The 20,422-nt window shown below is 41.8% G+C and overlaps 1 protein-coding gene across 4 annotated transcripts in view; it reads right to left on the reverse strand.

Annotated features, from left to right (window-relative positions):
* Positions 1-432: 432 nt before the first annotated feature.
* Positions 433-20,422, reverse strand: part of LOC126424745 (protein sprint) — a 551,880-nt gene continuing 531,890 nt past the window's right edge. For all 4 annotated transcript variants that reach the window (XM_050087464.1, XM_050087463.1, XM_050087465.1 and 1 more), the window contains 3 exons: positions 9,479-9,634; positions 6,813-7,011; positions 433-3,141 (listed from right to left, as the gene is read on the reverse strand). In XM_050087464.1, coding sequence (XP_049943421.1) covers positions 3,017-3,141; positions 6,813-7,011; positions 9,479-9,634 — 480 coding nt within the window. In that variant the 3' untranslated portion in view covers positions 433-3,016. The remainder of the gene's footprint in view (positions 3,142-6,812; positions 7,012-9,478; positions 9,635-20,422) is intronic.

Below are 20,422 nucleotides of genomic sequence, written 5' to 3' on the forward strand. Positions count from 1 at the left end.
CCCTATGAATTGTGAAACATGTTGTACATTCCAATTCTCACTTAAACAGTAGTAGGGGAAGGAGTCCTTCCGTCCTGATCCTGTATTTATGGAGAATGGCTCTAAAAACTCTCCTCTGAACTCGATTTTCAGTATTATGTTGGTTAACACAAGTTCTACTGATGTGATTAATTTTGGGTGGCGTTCGAAATTTCTTACGATTTTCAATATTTAAAGTTTATAGACACATTTATGTGCCTTTTTAAAATGTACATATCTTATACAATAAAAAAGAACTTTTGCATGATTCACACCAAGTCATCTTCATCAGGCAGCACTCGGATGATCAGCATCTCGTAGAGATGACAGTTACTTTTGAGAACACACTGTGGGTATACGACATTTTGTTCGATTGCAGATTATACTGCAGGAATAAGGGGAATGAAAGACATATTCACAGTACAAAAGAGAAGTAAGCATGTATTAAAAGTAATATATATATGTAACCCTAAGGACAAAGCTACATTTTCACATGGTTATGTACGAAAGAGATGTTGAGAAAATGTACATCTTGGAAGAGAAAATATACAAGTTTCTTACACATTGTGGATACAAAAAACATTTTTTAATATGTTATTGAATGTTTTCTTTGTATCTCTTTTATAATGACTAGTATATTAGTAAAAAAATAAAGACAAACAGTACAATGCAATCTTAACAACAATATAAGACAGAATTTATTCACCATTCTGAGTGTCATGTAGCAACTGCCTCCAAGAGACTGCAGGCTGTTATAAAGTGTCTTTGTGAATGCTTGGCATCAACAATTTCAGCACAATATTTTTGGAGACATTACTATGCTCCCTGCTTGAATCCTGAACAACTGCCAATGTGATACACAAGTTATTATTTATTTCTTTTAAGTAGAGATGACACAGTTTTTCTTTTCCTTCTTTTGAGATGTTGATATTACTGATCTATTGTTTACTGGTTCAACTGCACCCCAATTACATCAGGGAGACTGTTAGCACTACACGAATGGTGAACAATATTGTTTTTGTTTTATTTTTGACGGTAGTACAATAAGTGTATAAATACGTATATGAGACTTGGCAAGATTAATTACAAGTGTCTTTAAGAGTCCCATGAGTCCACAGCACAGAAGTAATAGTGTTACAGAGACATAAAGTGAGTACATATTTGTTCAGTTTTATTATCTGAATTTGGTTGTTGCCTTATCTATTATCATCATCCAATGTAAGATGATGATCAGAAGACTATTCTACTTACATGCTGCTAAGTACAACAGAACTGACTGACTAATGAAGCGCTTAGAATGGGAGGAGATGTGGTAATAGAAAATAAGGGTGCTGATAATTTGTGACCCACATACTAGAAAATACATCTTTTAACGAAGTTTTCAAAAATAAAACTTTATAAAAGATGTCTAGTACATACAAGGCAAGAGGAAAATTTCAATCACAGTCTCAAATTACACATCTTACATGAGCTATATACAGGTCATATGATGCAGTGTCAATAAAAATCATTTAAGTTCTTTTGTTAATACTGAACACGGGTCGCACAATATGCGACAGAGCACATCGTCATCAATTCACATAATTAGAATGTAGTTGAGTAACAATCCCAATCGCTGACATCTGAATTATAAGTATGGCTGTATCCAACTAATCAGCAAACAAACAAATATTGTGCTCATGCTGAACAGTTAACAGAGGGGAAGTTCAGGGCACATATATGCTGGAGTAATTATGGCTTCTTGAACAAATATAATATATGCTATCAGATCACATTACAAGATTACCATCAGGTACTGAAATATTCAGTGTAAGACATTTCTGCATATGATTTATGAATATGCATCATTACACTACTTTAGACCGAATGGGCAGTTATTTATCAACAACTGAAACTGGAACAATTACAGAAAAAGCTGTCAGCCTTGTTTTGATTGATTCTGTCCAAATAGTTGGAAGAAGTTAGTTGTTCAGTACGGTGCCATGCAACATTATTTTCGTTAATTCTGTAGGCCATTGTTACAGCAGACATTTTCAGCTGATAGGTATTTGACATTCATTTCACCTCAGTGATGCAAACCATGCATTGCACAATGCATTTGCTGTAATATCAATAGCTAAGCACCAGAAAATCTCACCAATTTGAAAATTACCAACATTTTGTAACAAGGAAAACTCAAAAAGGATTCGACTGCAGTAAATACCAATTTTTATGTTTGCCAGACACTCTTCTTTCCTCCCTCCTACTTTTCTTAGTAACTTTCATCATCTGAATAATTAATAGAAGGCGTACAATATAACAACAAACATTTTCAACTGAGAAGAAAATAAGAAAATCCGATGAAATAAAGACTGCATATACAAAGCAAAAATAGCTCATGCCTTAAGTAGCAACTTTAATTCAGTGCCAAGAGAAACTACCACAATATATTCTCCCTCTAAAGTAAATAAATATCACAGTTAATACACTAACTTCGAGACTTGAAATTGGAGAAATTAGCAAAATTCCAGCTTTTCAAAAACTTCGAAGTTTGCTGTAAATTATAAGTCACTGACAGCTTCAGAGTCCAGACATATGAAAACATGAGTTAGTCACATGCCTTATGCTGCTTGATGTAGTGCTTCTTCAGACTTTTCTTTGTAATGCATGAAACGATAAGAGCATTACCTCAAAATTTAAGACCACCAAACCCCAACTCATCACACAGCAGATTTCTCACAGGGAACCCAACAGAAAAAAATCACAATTATCTGAGATTTCTGTTTGAAACTCTCCACACTACCACTTGCAGTGACACGTAGGTACTTCGTAAGTAAACATTCTGTCACACAAATATTTCCAACAACTTACACGCGTGGCCAGCAGCAAGTGTCTCAAGTCCTTCAATCAGCAGTTAACTTAATTATGCTGTGTTCAGGGACTGACAGGCAGTGCTTAAATAAATACAGACAGTTACACCTCGCCTTCAGTCTTTCACACTATGCGGGTGCGCCACCTGTCACGATGTTCGAGGCCACGCAATCTTGGCGTCTATTCGTTTGTATGCGAACATACAGTGCTTCCCGGCACTAGTCACGTTGCCACGCACGTCCTGAGGGCATTCACTGTCTGCTAGCAATGTCTCTGCAAGGAAAAACAAATTTTTAATTAGACAAGCACAAAACAAGGGACACTTACGAATACACGTACGTACATTCAACTGTTTGAAGAAATACAGCAGCTAGACATTTTTTGACAGCTTTACTTACAACAAGACATGTTTTGAACTTTCACTTGACTTCATTTACCGTATTTACTCGAATTTAAGCCGCACTCGAATCTAAGCCGCACCTGAAAAATGAGACTCGAAATCAAGGGGAAAAAATGTTCCCGAATCGAAGCCACACCTGAAATTTGAGACTCGAAATTCAAGGGGAGAGAAAAGTTTTAGGCAGCACCTCCAAATCAAAACAAAGTTGGTCCATTGTAATATGAGACACGATTTAGGTCACATGAATGATGATACAGCTACAGTAGTTTGGTTCGAGTCGTAAGCTTAGCAGTTAAGCTTTACCAGGTAGCCATTGCTATGTGACAGGTGCTCCATCCTACTGTACTGTGTCATGCATTATTTGTCGCATTCTGATAATGAGTGTTTACGGCTTGTCGCTGCTCGCGGCATGGCTTGCCTTCGTGCACGCTACCGCCGCTTACAATTTTTAAAAAAAAAAAGAGAGGAATCATCTCATGGGCAAAACAATGGCAAGAGACTGCTATTTGTTGTTACTTACACTGCTGCTTACTTTGATAATGATCAACAAGAACCAAATAACAGACTGCGTATGATAGATGTTGTGAACGAGAGTTTAGCGAAAATTTTTCTCCATTTGAAAATCTTTGCAGACGCCTCTTTAGTACTTTACATTCTGCACAGAAATTAGAGTCATCTTATATTTAAAAATCTATTCAATTGCCGTGCTTCATTTCTGACTGTATCACTATTAGGCATAAGAAGAATACGAATATAAACATGACATGATATGTATATTCTTCCGTGTTTGCTGTTGTCTCACTCTAGTTTCGCAGTTTATTAGGCAGACAGGATTTAAATGAAATAGCAGCAAACACGAAACAATACATGGCAAAATGTTTATATTAGTATTATTCTTATGGTGAAGAGAATATTGCATGTGATTCATAATTCAAGAAAGTTCCTATTAGCAACCATCTCTTCTCACAGGTAGGAAAAAATTCAGAACGTAGAGTTAACCATATTGACAAACATCCCAAACAGTTTTGCCAGTCAGATTTCCGTAGTACATTGAAATGCTGCTACATTCGAAGATGAACAATACGGAATATGTATTTACTTCATTGGATAATGTATGAAAATGCAGTTGTCGAAACTCGGGGCGGAGAAAAAAGCTCTTTCTTTTTTTAAATTTATTTACAGACACAGAGGTTTTGGCACCAGTATTTATCTTTGTGCCTGCAAAGCATGCCTGTGTAGCGCTATATATATTCGACGGCAGAAGTTAGTTGTGGCGGCACCTACCAACATTTTTCAGAACTTCCGCTTACTTTGCACTCGATTCTAAGCTGCAGGCGGTTTTTTGGATTACAAAAACCGGAAAAAAAGTGCGGATTAGATTCGAGTAAATACGGTAGATCTTCATCAACCCAATGGTTTTGTCGACTGCATTTTGTATGATGCAGCTTCCCTGAGCAAAATAACAATTTGTTTGGCGGTCTTGTTTCCTGAGTTGTTATTTAAGTTTAATTAATAGTTAGGTGGATCTACTTTTGTTCTGTAACTTGTGTCTCCTTTTTTTCATTTCTATGCATAGCAAATCCACTTCCAGTTTCACTGCATTTGCCACCTGGTTGGCTCACACCTCTGTCTATTTCTGAAGTCAGTTGTGTTTTCAGACTTAATAAAACTTGTCTCTAAAACACAAACAATTGGCTTAACATATACTGTGTGAACTGTAACAAATCATGGTAGGTTACATTAGAGGCAGTCTTTTCTTCTTTATTAATGATGCCAAATGACTATATTACGAATTAACATGAATGATTGTCTAACTACTGGATTAGTGACTAGCTAGCATTAACAGAAATGAGTATGGCAGATCCTACATATAAAAAGTAATATCACATATTTTACATACATATGCAACTAAAAGTTTAGAAGAAATAAAAAAATAGTAAATGACTTACATTATACAAGTTACTAAATTGTTACATAGGAAACAGGAACAGAAATTATGGTATTTATTATCATTAATTATGTTTTTCCTAGAGTGTGGTTGATGTCTGAATTGTTTGAGTAATTTTTCAGAAATTTCTTACAAACAATTTGTTGGATCATTCCATTTGATCATTTGGTATGTCATTTGGAGGCGCGCACTTAGGGAATAAATTTCTATTTCGTGGCATATGTTCATTCTCTTGCCTCTGTTGGTCAGGAGCAGTATTTATAGATTACACACTATGTCTGTCCCATCTTGAACAACATATAGAGCAAGGTTGTATTTGCTAAGAATTTTTCATTCATTCAAAGAGCATCCATGTGTCTGCAACTCATTACAGTAGACAAAACAATTGTTTAGTCATACAGGTGCATGTAACAAATTCAAAAGTTGGTGATATTAAAGTCTACATAAACAACTGACTTCAGGAGTAGTTTCTGAATGTATAAGAAACCTGTAGCTTTCTGTATGATTTCCAATACAAACAAATGCACAAGTGGGTCACAAACTGAATGCTGTGTTGCACGAGCGAAGCTAAAAAGTGTGTATAAAGGCAGAGAAAGACGCTGTCAAGTTCCAAAATAACAGTAAGTGTTCCTAACTGTAAATTAAACATAAATGTACAACTCAGGAAACCTGGTAGCAAATGAATTGCTATTTTGCTTAGCACAGATGCAGCATTCAAAATACAGTTGCCAGATAATGTTATACTGACGAATATATAAATGTGTTAAACCAGTTGAAGATGGGCATATATCTACATGAGAAGTGTCCGGTTGCTGTATTTCTTCATGTAATATAATCCTTGCCTGTACAGCTTCACCATCATTATCATGGATAAAATATGAATATGTACATTCAGTTATGATGCCAATGTTAAACTATTGTACATAACAGATTATTTGTAATTTGAAGTCGTGCAACTGTAAACGAGGATTATAGCTTGTTCATGCAAACTAACGAAAAAATGACTTGGACAGCAACCATTCAGGTACAAGCAGTTTATTCCAATATTTTTGGAGTGAAAGAAATAATAAAAACTTAAGATACAAGTAAAATAATTATAAGAGTATAGCATCCAAACTCAACACTTTTGAAAAATATTTAATTTCTTCTCCTATTGCTCATAGAACTTATTGAATTCTTGTTGTCTTGCCATTACAGAACTAGTGCATATTTATATTATAGTGAAACTGTTCAGTTACAGTTACTGTCAATTTATCCGTGTTCTCCCTGATTCCTACCCTTCCTTCAGATAACTTTAAAGTGAACTAATGAGAAAATAACTGTTTCAACTGTGGGACATAATTATAATTTCTTGGTAAACAACACAACTTGGTGCTCTGCATGCTTCATCCACAAGTCAAGGCAGTTCACTGTGTTTTGGTAAGATAAATATACCACACCACATGCATCACTCCTGTTGTACCACTTGAAAATACAAAAGTAGTGGCTATTAAACAAAAATTGAACTCAGTTTTACCAAATTTGAAAATTAATTTACAAGTTACTGAAATATTTGGGAGAAAAAACAAAATTTTTTTGTTTTCAGACTACACTTACCTTCACCATCCACCAACTTGAAGAGACCATAATCCTGCGGATTTGTGATGCGCACTTTGTGTGCAATGATCTTGCAGACTTCCCTGGTCGTCATGTGGGGTCGCACGGGTAGTGTCTTGGTGATTATGGATCCGTGCACTTCGTCAGGAACCACCACCTTCAGCACTGACTGCAGTTCCACCTCTGGAGCTATGCCGCTCTGTAAATGGTAGCACGTGATGTAACACAAAGCTGTTCTACGCAATTCTCATCTATTTGTGAACTGTGGAGGAGGAGATTAGTGTTTAACGTCCCATCGACAACGAGGTCATTAGAGACGGAGCGCAAGCTCGGGTGAGGGAAGGATGGGGAACCGCGCTCTTTCAAAGGAACCATCCCGGCATTTGCCTGAAGCGATTTAGGGAAATCACGGAAAACCTAAATCAGGATGGCCGGAGACGGGATTGAACCGTCGTCCTCCCGAATGCGAGTCCAGTGTGCTAACCACTGCGCCACCTCGCTCGGTATTTGTGAACTGTCTTTGATTTGTCAAACATTCATGCCAACTCTGATAAGGAAGGACACCATGTACATTTTAACAGTATTGTGTGTTCTGCACAAATGATTCAAGGGTGAGATGTCGGATGTTGTCATGAAATTCTGACAATATTTCATTGGCACAACTGACCAACATCTTCAGGATTGACGAACACATTGCCGAACTGCGAGCAAAGTTCCCTGTTCTCCCGCCCCTTCCCCGAGAATATATAATTTTGACAGCAGTTGTAATATTGATACAGACAAATGAAATGTTACATTCAGATTCATTTGTTCTATGAAACATGAAGTTGGACACTGATGTTGTGAAGCTAATGAAGTATATGTTTATGGGCAATATATGGGTTGTGCACCAGAAATGAAAGATCTTTCTATATTATTCAACAGCATCTAGTGAAGTAGCAATTCAAGTCTGTGACAGTCTTTCCAGAGGGACACAACCAAAAAATAAAAATAGGTAATGAAGCATATCTACAGAATAAGATGTTTAACGAAGTAAACCACTGAAGAGTGGGAAAGACGACTAGGCAGGGAAAGGAACAATGTGTTGCTCAGACCCCCAATCAGAGTGACAAATCTCTCTGCCTACGCTCATCCTCAATGCAAGTTGCTCCATTTCACGGTGGGGTCTGATTGACCTGCCACCTCTTTTTAACCATCCACAACCTTCTCACCTCCCTGATGAAGGAACTAAGAGTTCCAAAAACTTTGATAGTGAGTGCAATTTTATAAGAGTCAACACCTACATCTATAAATATACTCCACAGCCACCTTATGGAGTGTGGTTTGTACCAGTGCAACACCCCCTCCATTTCGTGTTAAGAGTTGTAAACGGTTTGTGAGAAGAATGATTGTTGGTAAGCCTCTATGCGAGTTCAAATTGCTCTCTAATTTTATGTTCATGGTCTTTTATTGACATGTAAAGAGGAAGCAAAATATTGGTTGACTATTATAAGAAAGCACACGAGTGGATGTTTAACAGTAGACCGCACCATGATGCCCAACGGCTCTCTTGCAATGTCTGCTACTCAAGTTTACTGAGCACCATCACGAAATTTTCGCACTTGCTGAATGAACTCCTGGGAACTGTGCTGCTCTTCTTTGGACCTCATCTATTTCCTCTATCAATCCTAACTGGTTCAGATCTAAGATTGATGATCAACATTCAAGTTGAACGAGTGTTTTGTAAGCTACCTCCAGTGTTGATGCACTAAACTCTCTGAGTATTCTCGCAATGACTCACAGTCTAGCATCTGCCCTACCTGCAGTTAGTTTTATGCACACTCCTAGAAATTTTAAGGGTGTGACTGCTTCCAGTGGTTGCTTTGCAATCACGAAAGCATTCTAATGGGTCTTTGTGCACTTTGTTACATTTGTTTATATTAAGGGTCAACTGACAATCCAATCAGATAGCTAGTACAAAATTCTGTGCGCTCTTATTCTGTTCATTTGATGGCAATGCAGAACCGTATCGAATGACTTCCATCGACCTGGGTGCTGGTATTAACTGCTTTCTGGATTTCGTGGATGAACAGTGCGAGCAGCGTTTCAACAGAATCACCGTTTTCAGAATCCGTGTCGATTCCCACAGCGGGGATTTTCAGTCTCCGAGAAATGTCGTAAGGTGAGAGCATAAAACAGGTTCGTAAATTCTCCAATGGATTGATTTCACAGATATAGGCCAAAAGTTTTGTTCATATGTTGAATGACCCTTCTGGAATATGGGAATGAGCTGCACAATTATTAGGAGTCAGTGACCTACAGTACACGAATGCCAGAAGAGGATAAAGTTCTTTTGCACATCCTATTTATAAATATACTAATATCCCTATAATAGAAGGAAACATTGTACATTGTTGTACTAATATCCCATTAGATCTAGTGGCCTTTCTTCCATCAAACGATTTCAGTCATTTTTCTATCCCACGGTCACTTACTTTTATAACAGTAATTTTGACGTTCATGTGAAATTTTAAAGGAGCAACTGCAGTATGATTTTCCTTTGGCAAATAGTTTTGGAAAAAGGTCTTTAGTGTTTTGGTCTCTGCAGGACTACGCATTTCAGTTCTAAAGGTAACCATCAGACGTCAGTCATTTTGTACGTCAGATGCAGGTATCTGAAGGTTTACCTGAGGGCAACCGGCAGCAGACGGTGGGGAGCGGCGGAAGCTCTTGAGCACGTGAACAGCCGAGCTGAGCGCTGTCAGGTAGTAGCCCGCTTCCCCGGACAGCAGCGACGGCTGCAGCAGGCCCCACATCAGGTCCGCCTCAATCTCAGCCGCCACCTGGTGACAAGCGACAAGGGCACAGCATTACCACTGGTGTTGTGAGGTCTACCCTCAGAAAAAGGTGTAGCGAAAGTGTGAAAGTGAAAGTGGGAAGAGTCAGAGAGAGAGAGAGAGAGAGAGAGAGTGGGGCGGGGGGGGGGGGGGGGGGGGGGGGGGGATGATTAGTTACCTTCTTTCTTGGTTGTGTATTTATTGATTTATAGTGATCAGAAAGCTGTAGGGGTTGTGCTAAAATATTCCCCTCCTCACCTCTCTTTCCAGTTTAGTGAACTAGGGACTAGGGACCATAGAGGTGTAATATGCCATTCACAGAATGCAGTGGTCCATGTCCTGACATCCATCGGCTGATGAAAGATGTTTGTGAGTTAAGGCAGTTAGTAAGCAGGAAGCACCCCACTTTCAGGAGCTTTTTAATGGTTTGTGCAGATTGGAATTGTACCGATCTCACGCTATCAGCAATGAGGGCCACGGAGTGGCCAGGGGGGTCGTTTGCTCTGTGAGGCTGCAAGGGAAAGGCACGGAGCAGATGTGACCTCCGTGACACCACAGAAACGTTCACGGCGTTGGTGTTCTGTTTTTACTTTGCTATTGTTCTAAGTATTCTCTGAGACAGCTGGAATGTAATGCACGTGTAGTTGATTCATAAACAGAAGTTAAGAGTTGTACATTATAAGAAACACATCGAGACGAACTTATCAGAGTGTGTTATCCTACTGGAACACGAGAACTATCTTTCGGCTTCGCCACAACCGTTTGAAGACCACAGGGAAGAAGGTGTGTCACGGTTCGAGAGTACTTGATAGCAGGACCCACGCAGCATTGGTAGGAACCCTGCGACATGGGGTACTTTACAGAGAGCACGAGAAAAAGAGAAGCGAGAAACCTAATAAGATAAGGAAATTACGCACCGACTGCTGGACTGTTTCGACAGAGTATTCCTAAATCCCCATTAGGAAAATGAAAACAAGGAAACATTATACCACGCTGTAATGGCCTAAGTGTATCAGCCGTACACGTGCTTTTTTATTTCCCATTTAAAGTAATAATGCTCGGTAAATTCCATATAAATATTTGCCGAGTGATAGAATTAGTGTGGGCAAGTTGAGGATATTCACGGTATTACTTGTTTTAGAAACTTATTTGATGTCTAGTAATGGCCTGCCACGCAGTAGTTCAACCTGACAGCGGATGAAGCACACGGTCGGTTGACCTGTGACGGATAGCAACATGACAGTGACTCAGATGGCACAAAACTTGCAGAAACAGTTGACGAGAATAACGAAAACACAAATTACATTGTAACGCGTCACGTCTCGGCTCTTATTCTTTTATGCTAGGTTAGATTAAATAATATCGATATGGAACTTAACACTGTTAGATTTACATGAAGGTTAGGCAGTTTTTCTACATGGGGCACAGAGATTGCAAATTTGTGATTTCAGAATACAATAAAGATATTTTTCTTTAGGAATACACATTTTCTTTACACAAGGAGACTATACGAGTGACTTGATGGTGATTTAGTTTTGAATTTATCGCATTACAGTTAAATTGTGTTGCAGGGAGAGAGAATTATTCTTTGATTGTGCTGCTTAATCTGAAATTGTTATTTGCCTGGAACGGTAGAACTTTTGCTACGTTACGAATTACAAGTGCGTAAGCACTCAAATGCTAAATTTACAACCTCAGTAAGACTTTACGTAATTATCCACTGCACATAACTGGGGATTGTTATGTTAGTCCCCTTTCTGATGGACGATTCACCAAAGCCAGAACTGTAAGAACTATATCATCAATGAACTTTTAGCACTCAGGAACAGGAGGCTGGGACAGTTATTAGTCAAACCCAACCTTTCTGGGCCATTAAATATGAGAACTGCCACAATGTGGCAATATTTCATTCACCGTATTTCTTCATGTTACTTCATACCTGTTCTCTTACTGATTCTGACTTGGAATCCCACCTTAATGTTGTTACTACCACTACCACTACCACTACTACAACTGCAACTACTACAACTACCACCACCACCACCACCACCACCACCACCACGACTACTATAGTGGTATGCACAGAAGAAGATGGTGGTGATGTGATTCACAGTAGCAAGCATCAGTGTACCATATCGTGCTCCAGCCAACATCATTTCTGCGGTGTCTGTCTGTAGTGTGCACTTCGGTGACCATACAGAACATTTAGCATTGATTATAGTGTTAGTTTAGATACCGTGAAGCTACTTTGATACTATACTGGTCATTGCAAGCAGCACACGACAAATGTGGCAAGTATAACATTAACAAGTGACAGCAGTAGTTTTATGAGCACAAAAATTTACCTAGAGAAACTCAGAAGCAGAAACAGTGTCTAGTGCCCCCAGAATTTTACGAAAGTCTGGAGTCATTTGTGTTCCAGCCACTTCGAACACACGTTATTTTGTAGTGGGTTGTAGCATAAACAGATACACACTGCCGCAGAACGTAATTTGTGCAGGCTAACTGAGAAAGAAGAGCAAAACCGGACCAACAAGTGACGTGCTCGGTTGCTGCCAAAAGAAAAGAAAAACTTTCGGCCCAGAATACCGTGGACAAATTTCATGCACGAAAAACAATGGTGATTGTTGTGTGTTGTGGAGAGACTAAGGAAGAAAAAAAAAAAAAAAAAAATTTATTAATAGTGACTTGCTTTCGAGCAGACGGACATGTATATTAGTATTGTAGCGTTGAGAAAAAAATGTTATTTAATTTGGTTTAATTCAGTTGTGTGCGAACGCCCTACGAAAGTGTGGGCTTACTGTTTAATGTGGCAGTGAAATGGTGTATTGAATTTTGAATATATAATATGTTAACAGCAACTGAATTCTGAGAGTCTTTATTTGAACAATTTTTTTTTTTTGGGGGGGGGGGGGGGGGGACACAAAACTGCTATGGTCATTAGCGCCCGGTCTGTGACTTAGGAAACGGTAAAAAATGAAAAAGGAAACCAGCAGCAATGGGAACGAAACTCAAAAAATTGGAGAAACTAAAAGCAGAAGGAAAGCTTAAAAATCCACTACAGAAAGGGGTTGGTTGTCCCCAAAAAGAACTTCAAATGACTGATGTCATCTCACTGGCACTAATAAACTCGAGAACGCGATCAGCCAAGCGCGTGTCATCTGCTAAAATGGACGATATATTAGGCGACAGCTGCAGACGGGCGCGTAACGGAGTAAAATAGGGGCACTCAATTAAAAGGTGTCTTACCGTCCACAGCTGAGAGCAGTGGGGACAGAGTGGGGGAGGATCGTCGCTTAAAAGATGTCGATGGCTAAAAAGACAGTTAAAATTACCTCCTCCCGACGACGGGTTCGGGAGGAAGAGGTCCAAGCACAGGGAAGAGCTTTCACGTCCCGCAATTTATTATGGGGAAGTGTCGACCAATGTGCGTGCCATAAAAGAACAACACGACGACATAAAACACTCCATAGATCGGCGAAGGGAATCGATCGAATAGCTGGCCGAAGAAGAGAGACTGCAGCCTTGGTCGCTATATCGGCCACCTCATTTCCACAGATACCAGGAACGCCACCGAGAGGCCCCCCAAGTGGAGCAAGCGCAGGCAGTCCTGAATCCGGTGGACCAGAGGGTGGACAGGGTAGAGAGCTTGGAGACTGAGGAGAGAGCCGAGAGAATCTGAACAGATAACATACTGTATCCGCTGATGGCAGCGGATGTATTGGACAGCCTGGAGAACAGCGTAAAGCTCCGCAGTATAAACCGAACACTGGTCGGGAAGCCGAAATCGATTTGGGGTGTCGCCAACAATATAGGCACTCCCTACACCTAACGATGTTTTCGAGCCATCAGTGTAAATAAATGTGACTTCCTTCATTTGTGCACATAGAGCAGCAAATGCCCGACGATAAACAAGTGAAGGGGTACCATCCTTGGGAAATTGACAAAGGTCATGGAGCAGGCAGATCCGGGGACAGAGCCAAGGCGGTGCTGTACCCCAAGTTGTCAAGAAGGTTTTAGGAAAGCGGAAGGAAAGAGAATGGAGCAGTCGACGGAAGTGGACTCCCGGTGGTAATAGGGACGAAGGGCGGCCTGCATACCCTACATCCAAGGAGGCGTCGAAAAAAATGTCATGGGCCGGATTAGCAGGCATGGAAGACAGATGGCTAGCATAACGACTCAGAAGGACTGCTCGCCGATTGGACAGTGGAGGTTCAGCAGTCTCAGCATAAAGGCTTTCCACAGGGCTGGTGTAAAAAGCTCCAGACACTAAACGTAATCCACGGTGGTGGATAGAGTCGAGATGCCGAAGAATAGACGGCCGAGCAGAGGAGTAAACTATGCTTCCATAGTCCAATTTTGAGCACACTAAGGCGCAATAGAGGCGGAGAAGGACCACTCGGTCCGCTCCCTGGGAGGTACCATTCAGGACACGGAGGGTGTTGAGGGATTGCAGACAGCGAGCCGAAAGATAGGAAACGTGGGAGGACCAGCACAGTTTTCTGTCAAACATAAGATCCAAGAATTTAGCGACATCCGAAAACGGAAGGTTGACAGGTCCGAGATGTAAGGAGGGTGGAAGAAACTCCTGACAACACCAAAAATTAACACAAACGGTCTTACTGGGAGAAAAGCGGAAGCCGGTTTCGATGCTCCAAAAGTGGAGGCGATTGAGACATCCTTGAAGACGTCGTTCAAGAAGGCTGGCCCGTTGAGAGCTGTAGAAGATCGCAAAATCGTCCACAAAGATGGAGCCCGAGACATCGGGAAGGAGACAGTCCATAATTGGATTTATGGCAATGGCAAACAGTACAACACTTAGCACGGAGCCCTGGGGTACCCCGTTTTCTTGGGAGAAAGTACAGGAGAGAGTAGTGTTCACTCGCACTCTAAATGTGCGCTCTGCCATAAATTCGCAAAGAGAAAGTGGCAGCCGACCTCGAAAGCCCCAAGAGAACAGTGTGCGGAGGATGCCTGTCCTCCAACAGGTACCGTATGCTCTCTCCAGATCAAAAAATATTGCTACTGTTTGGCGTTTCCGGAGAAAATTGTTCATGATATAAGTGGAGAGAGCAACAAGATGGTCAACTGAGAACGATGCTTTCGGAAACCGCATTGGGCAGGTGTTAAAAGACTGCAGGACTCCAGCCACCAAGCTAAATGGCAATTCACCATATGCTCCAAAACCTTACATACACTACTCGTGAGAGAAATGGGGTGATAGCTAGAGGGGAGATGTTTGTCCTTTCCAGGTTTCGGAACAGGAACGACGATAGCTTCCGCCATCGTCTGGGAAAAGTACTGTCGGTCCAAATTCGATTATAAAGGCGAAGGAGGTAACGCAGACTATGGGTTGATAAATGCAGCAACATTTGGATGTGGATACCATCTGGTCCTGGGGCAGAGGAGCGAGAAGAAGAGAGTGCATGTTGGAGTTCCCGCATGGAGAAAACAGTATTATAGCTTTCGCGATTTTGAGAGGAGAAAGCAAGAGGTTGCACTTCCGCTGCACGTTTCTTCGGGAGAAACGCTGGCGGGTAATTTGAAGAGCTCGAAATCCCAGCGAAGTGTTGACCCAATGAGTTAGAAACTGCGACGGGGTCCACTAACGTATCATGCGCGACAGTGAGCCCAGAGACCGGGGAGAAACTAGGCGCACCACATAACCATCGAATCCAACTCCAAACTTCCGAGGAGGGAGTGAAGGTGTAAAATGAGCTAGTAAAGAAGTCCCAGCTTGCCTTCTTGTTGTCGCGGATGACGCGACGGCATCCCGCATGGGACTGCTTATAGCAGATACAGTTGGCCAAAGTAGGATGGTGGTGGAAAACGCGAAGAGCACGTTGCCGCTCACATATTGCGTCACGGCATGCCTCATTCCACCAAGGAACTGGGGAGCGCCGGGCAATTCGGAGGTGCATGGTATTGAACGTTCTGCAGCTGTAAGAATAACGTCTGTAATATGAGTGACCTCATCGTCGACGCTAGGAAAGTGACGGTCATCGAATGTCGCTAGAGATGAAAAAAGTGTCCAATCGGCTTGGGCAAACTTCCAGCGTCTCGGGCGCATATAAGGCAGTTGTGTTTGCAATCGAAGGACACATGGAAAGTGGTCACTCGAGTGTGTCATCAGCAAGGGCGAACCATTCGAAGTGCCGAGCTAGCGGAACAGTACTGACCGAAAGGTCCAAATGAGAGAAATTTGTCGTGGAGGCAGACAAAAATGTAGGGTCCCCAGTGTTGAGGCAAACAAGATCCACTTGGTGGAAGACGTCTAGCAATAGTGAGCCACGCGGACATGGATGTGGAGATCCCAAAAGTGGGTGGTGGGCATTGAAGTCCCCAACCATCAAATAGGGAGGTGGAAGCTGACCAAGAAGATGAGGGAGATCAGCTCGTGTCATTGATGTGGAATGTATACAGTACAAAGAGAGAAGGTGTATCGAGAAAGGGAAAGACGGAAGTGTTTAAGGGGATTGGGTGATAATGGAGAGTATTATGGAGAAGAATCATGAGTTCTCCATGTACTGGAGTGCCTTCAACAGAGGGGAGATCAAATCGGACTGACTGAAAATGGGGGAAGACAAAGCGGTCGTGGGGATGCAGCTTTGTTTCCTGAAGACAGAAGATGACCAGCGAGTAGGATCGTAGGAGGATCGTCAATTCATCCAGATTGGCTCGAATGCCGCGGATATTCCAATGGATAATGGACATAGGATGGACAGAAAATGGAAGAATGTGACCAAGGTTGCCGTCAACTCAACGACTGCTCAGAGCTTGCGACCAACAGCGTGGAACGGCACTCAGCCGAAGGCAAAAGGTCCTGATTCATAGGTTGTTCAGGAGCAACTCCTGGCACCAGCGATTGGCCGGTTGATCGGCCGCCAGCAGTGCACCTCGGCGACACAGAAGACGGCCGAGGGCGGTTACCGCCAGGTGGTGCTGTAGATGAGACACGCCGTGGCGGAGAAGGAGAGGAACTAGGTTTCTTATTAGCTTTCTTGGAAACATGATGTTTAGATGAAGGAGGAACCGATGGTTGTGAAGTTGGGGTACGTAAAAAATCCTCACGAGTATGCTCTTTTTTGGAAGTCTGGGTGTCTGACTTTTGGGATCGAGATTTAGCAGAACCCGATGAAGTGTGAGCCACAGATTGAGCAGGCGAAAGTGGGGAGGTTGAACGGGCGATCTTTGCGCTGGCCAATCTAACGACCGAGTCACTAAAGGTGAGATCACAAGTCTGCGTGGCCGCTGTAACAGGACTTTGAATTTCGCCGTGCTACACTCGTTCCCTCAGATAAAAATTATACCGTCGCAGCAGTATGAGCGCTCGACGGCAGAGAAAATACTAAAATTGTAACTTTTTTTGTTTTTCTATCCGTTTCTCTATTGTCTCTAGAGAGCGGAAGCTTAATGCAGACATGATCTGATTAAGACGAAAAAACTTATTAATGTGTAGACATTGTGGAAGTTGTTATGAAATTCGGAGGATGGAGAGAAGCAACTAAAATAAATTGCATTTAATATCAAGATGGTTTTGGACACATTAGAAATTCCTGGACAATGAAACTTATTGTAAGATTTCGGAGCAGACTTTTCACGCAGAATTGAGGGAGATTTTTGAAGACCTGGACGCCGCACGAAAGAAGACATGTTAACCTGGTAAAGGATGAACTCTTATCTACGCCGTTTCCCCCTGTCAGTTACATTTTGTTAGTCTCTGTTCTTTTTCAATAATTTTTGTAGTGGAAATTGGTTTAACTTTTGTTCAAAAACGCCACAAGGACTACCCCGACAATAGCTTTTCCAAATCACGAAGTCCGATAGCTTTTCTGTAATATGAAGTCCGATTTGCTTTTCATTCTTTCCCTTTTTCACCGTCATTTACGATTTTAAAACCCTTTTTTATTCACTATTTCTTCCCACCATTTTCAACCTTTTCTTTTATTTTCTTATCTTCTCTTTTTCTCTTTCTCTTTTTTATTAACCACTACACCGCCTCCTTTGCTGGCCGAGGAGAGGCAAGAACAGTGCTGTATTTTCCTGTCTGAGGCACAGTGGGCTTTCGACTTGCGAATAATTTTCGAGCAGCAAAGGTAGACACCTTTTCCTTCACTCTGATTTCTTGAATGAGCTTTTCGTCTTTAAAAATGGGGCAATCTCAAGAGGAAGCAGCGTGGTCACCCATACAGTTGATGCAACGAGGGGATGGAGGTGGACAAGCACCCTCATGGGCATCCTTGCCACACGTAACACATTTGGCCGGGTTGGAACAGGACTCGCTGGTGTGACTGAACCGCTGGCACTGATAGCAACGTGTAGGGTTTGGAACGGAAATTATCTCATAGCCTGCTTTTATATTCAATGGGAGTTGAACTCAGTCAAATGTCAAGAAGACAGTGCGGATTGGAACGATGTTCATGTCAACCCTTTTCATAACTCAATGAACAGTCGTTATGCCCTGGTCAGACAGGTAGTGCTGAATTTCCTCGTCAGACAATTCGTCGAGGGAGTGTGTATAAACGACTCCATGTGAGGAATTTAAAGTGCGGTGCGCTTCAACCCGGACAGGGAAGGTGTGGAGCAGTGAAGTACGCAGCAATTTTTGTGCCTGGAGGGCACTGACTGTTTCTAACAACAAGGTGCCATTCTGTAATCTGGAACAAGACTCTACAGGACCTGCAAATGCGTAGAAACCTTTCTGAATAATGAAAGGGTTGACCATGGAGAAGTCGTGATCTTCGTCAGACCAAGAAACAACAAGGAATTGTGGCAACAATGGAAGAACTGTCTGTGGCTGAGACTCAGTGAACTTACGCTTGTGAGCAGACATAGTGGAAGATGACGAAACCATTGCGGAAGAATCCTCCATGATTACCGGCGTCTCCGATGGCACGCTCCTCCCTTGTGGGGGCCCTCTCTGAGGGCACTCCCGCCTTAGGTGATTGTTCACACCTCAGGTCACACCTCCCGACAAACGGACGGAGGGACCAATCGGCACTTTCGGAAGGTATCAGCTCGGGTAATCACCCCTCCCTGGGCCTGGCCATTACCAGGGGGTACGTACGTGTCCTACCTGTCTACCCGGGGCGGGGAATTACACATTACCCCGTCACCGGCTACGCACAAAAATGCGTGGGTCGGCCTTCAGACACGCACAGGGAGGATGAAAGAGAAAGGGAAAAACAAAGAAAGGGAAAGGAAAGAAGAGAGGTCTCAAACACCGCAGCGGAGAAAAGGGTAAAGAGAAAAGGGTAAAGAGAATAGGTAAGGAAAAGAGAAGGACAAAGGAAGGATGAAGACATACAAGCAGAGAAGGCCAAGAATGCGTTACATTTACGAGCGTCCGTCTCCGGATGTAGGCACAAACCATACTCCCAGAGGGGGAGAAGGGGAAGGAAAGAGCCAGAGGTGAGGGGAGGGGAGGGGGGGCGAAGATGGGGGATAGGGAAGGATGCGGAAAAGGAAAGTATGCAGCCCGGAAAGGAAGGAGGGCCACATTAGCACGGGGTCCCGTGCTCGCTACGCACGTATCCACAAAAGAGTTGTGGACCCCCTGGGGGGTTGGACTAGATAATAGGATTTTGGAATAGTAGGTGAATTTTCACCTTCTTCAACATATAGAATTGTCGGAGAAGAGTTTGATGCAAGCAGAAGACGCCGGAGCTGCGGGGAAGCTGAGCCTGTATCCGGCATTCAAATAAGTTCACACTGATAGTCCAAGGAGCGCGGCTCTAAGTTTTAGAGAAGATACAACAGGGCACCACAAGTGGCCCAACATGGCAGTTAATCTATACACATAAAATTGTATCTCTTCGCTTGTCTATTACACAACACACAGTATTTATCATAATGCAAATTGAGAACAGGCTGTCATATTATCTGCTGCCATAATATTTGTGTATACAGGTCTCTCAAAATTATTTCGTCTTTTCCTTTTGCAAAATTTAATGGAACACCTATTTACATAATGTTTTTTTACGGCTAATTGATTTTCTTTCCTTGTATACATTTCTTACAAATAATGCTCAATCAATTTATATTCTGTTGACTTTAACATTTATACCCAAAAAATTGTAACTTCTGTGACAGATGCTTTCTTTGGCACCATTATATCTTTGCAAATTCCTGTCTTTGTGTACAAATATTTGTGTGGCTGAAATATTTATGTTATGTGTATGTGTGGCACTCTGGACCAGGCCTATTCAAGAAGCTGCTCGGTGAGCACGAGCACTCACAAGCCGTATGAGAAGTTAGCACTCACAGTAAACAGGGCACTTAGAAGTCATTTTGTAGCACAGGGGGAAATGCAAACTGTGCACTGACTACAGACGAAAGACCATATGTTACATTTGCCACAGCTTCAGAAGCAAGCACATTACTTATAGCTAGGGACCGGATAATGTAGCATCAATTTTTGCCAAAATTCACATTTATTTTTTTGCAAAATTTGCATCTATTTTTGTCAAAATTCACATATATTTTATTTTTTTGTAAATGATCAGATGCACAAATTTAAAAGGTTGTCACATTACATGAATGAAGACAAACAAATTATTAATTCTTTGAAACTCACTGTTAAAAAAGTTCTCATTGGGAGGTTTTTGACTGGAATGTTTGCTTCTGTAAAAACTTCAAACACCTTATTCCTCCGAAATAGCCTTTGTTTTCTTCATTTGGCAGTATTTAAGCTTTCAAAAATGATTGTTCTGTTGAAAAGCAGCAGTATTTTCCGACCAGTTAAGTGAATGCGTCACCGAAATAAGGTGTACATTATATGTATTTTCCTGCCCA

Source organism: Schistocerca serialis, chromosome 10 (assembly GCF_023864345.2).
Source record: "Schistocerca serialis cubense isolate TAMUIC-IGC-003099 chromosome 10, iqSchSeri2.2, whole genome shotgun sequence".
Classification (NCBI taxonomy): domain Eukaryota; kingdom Metazoa; phylum Arthropoda; class Insecta; order Orthoptera; family Acrididae; genus Schistocerca; species Schistocerca serialis.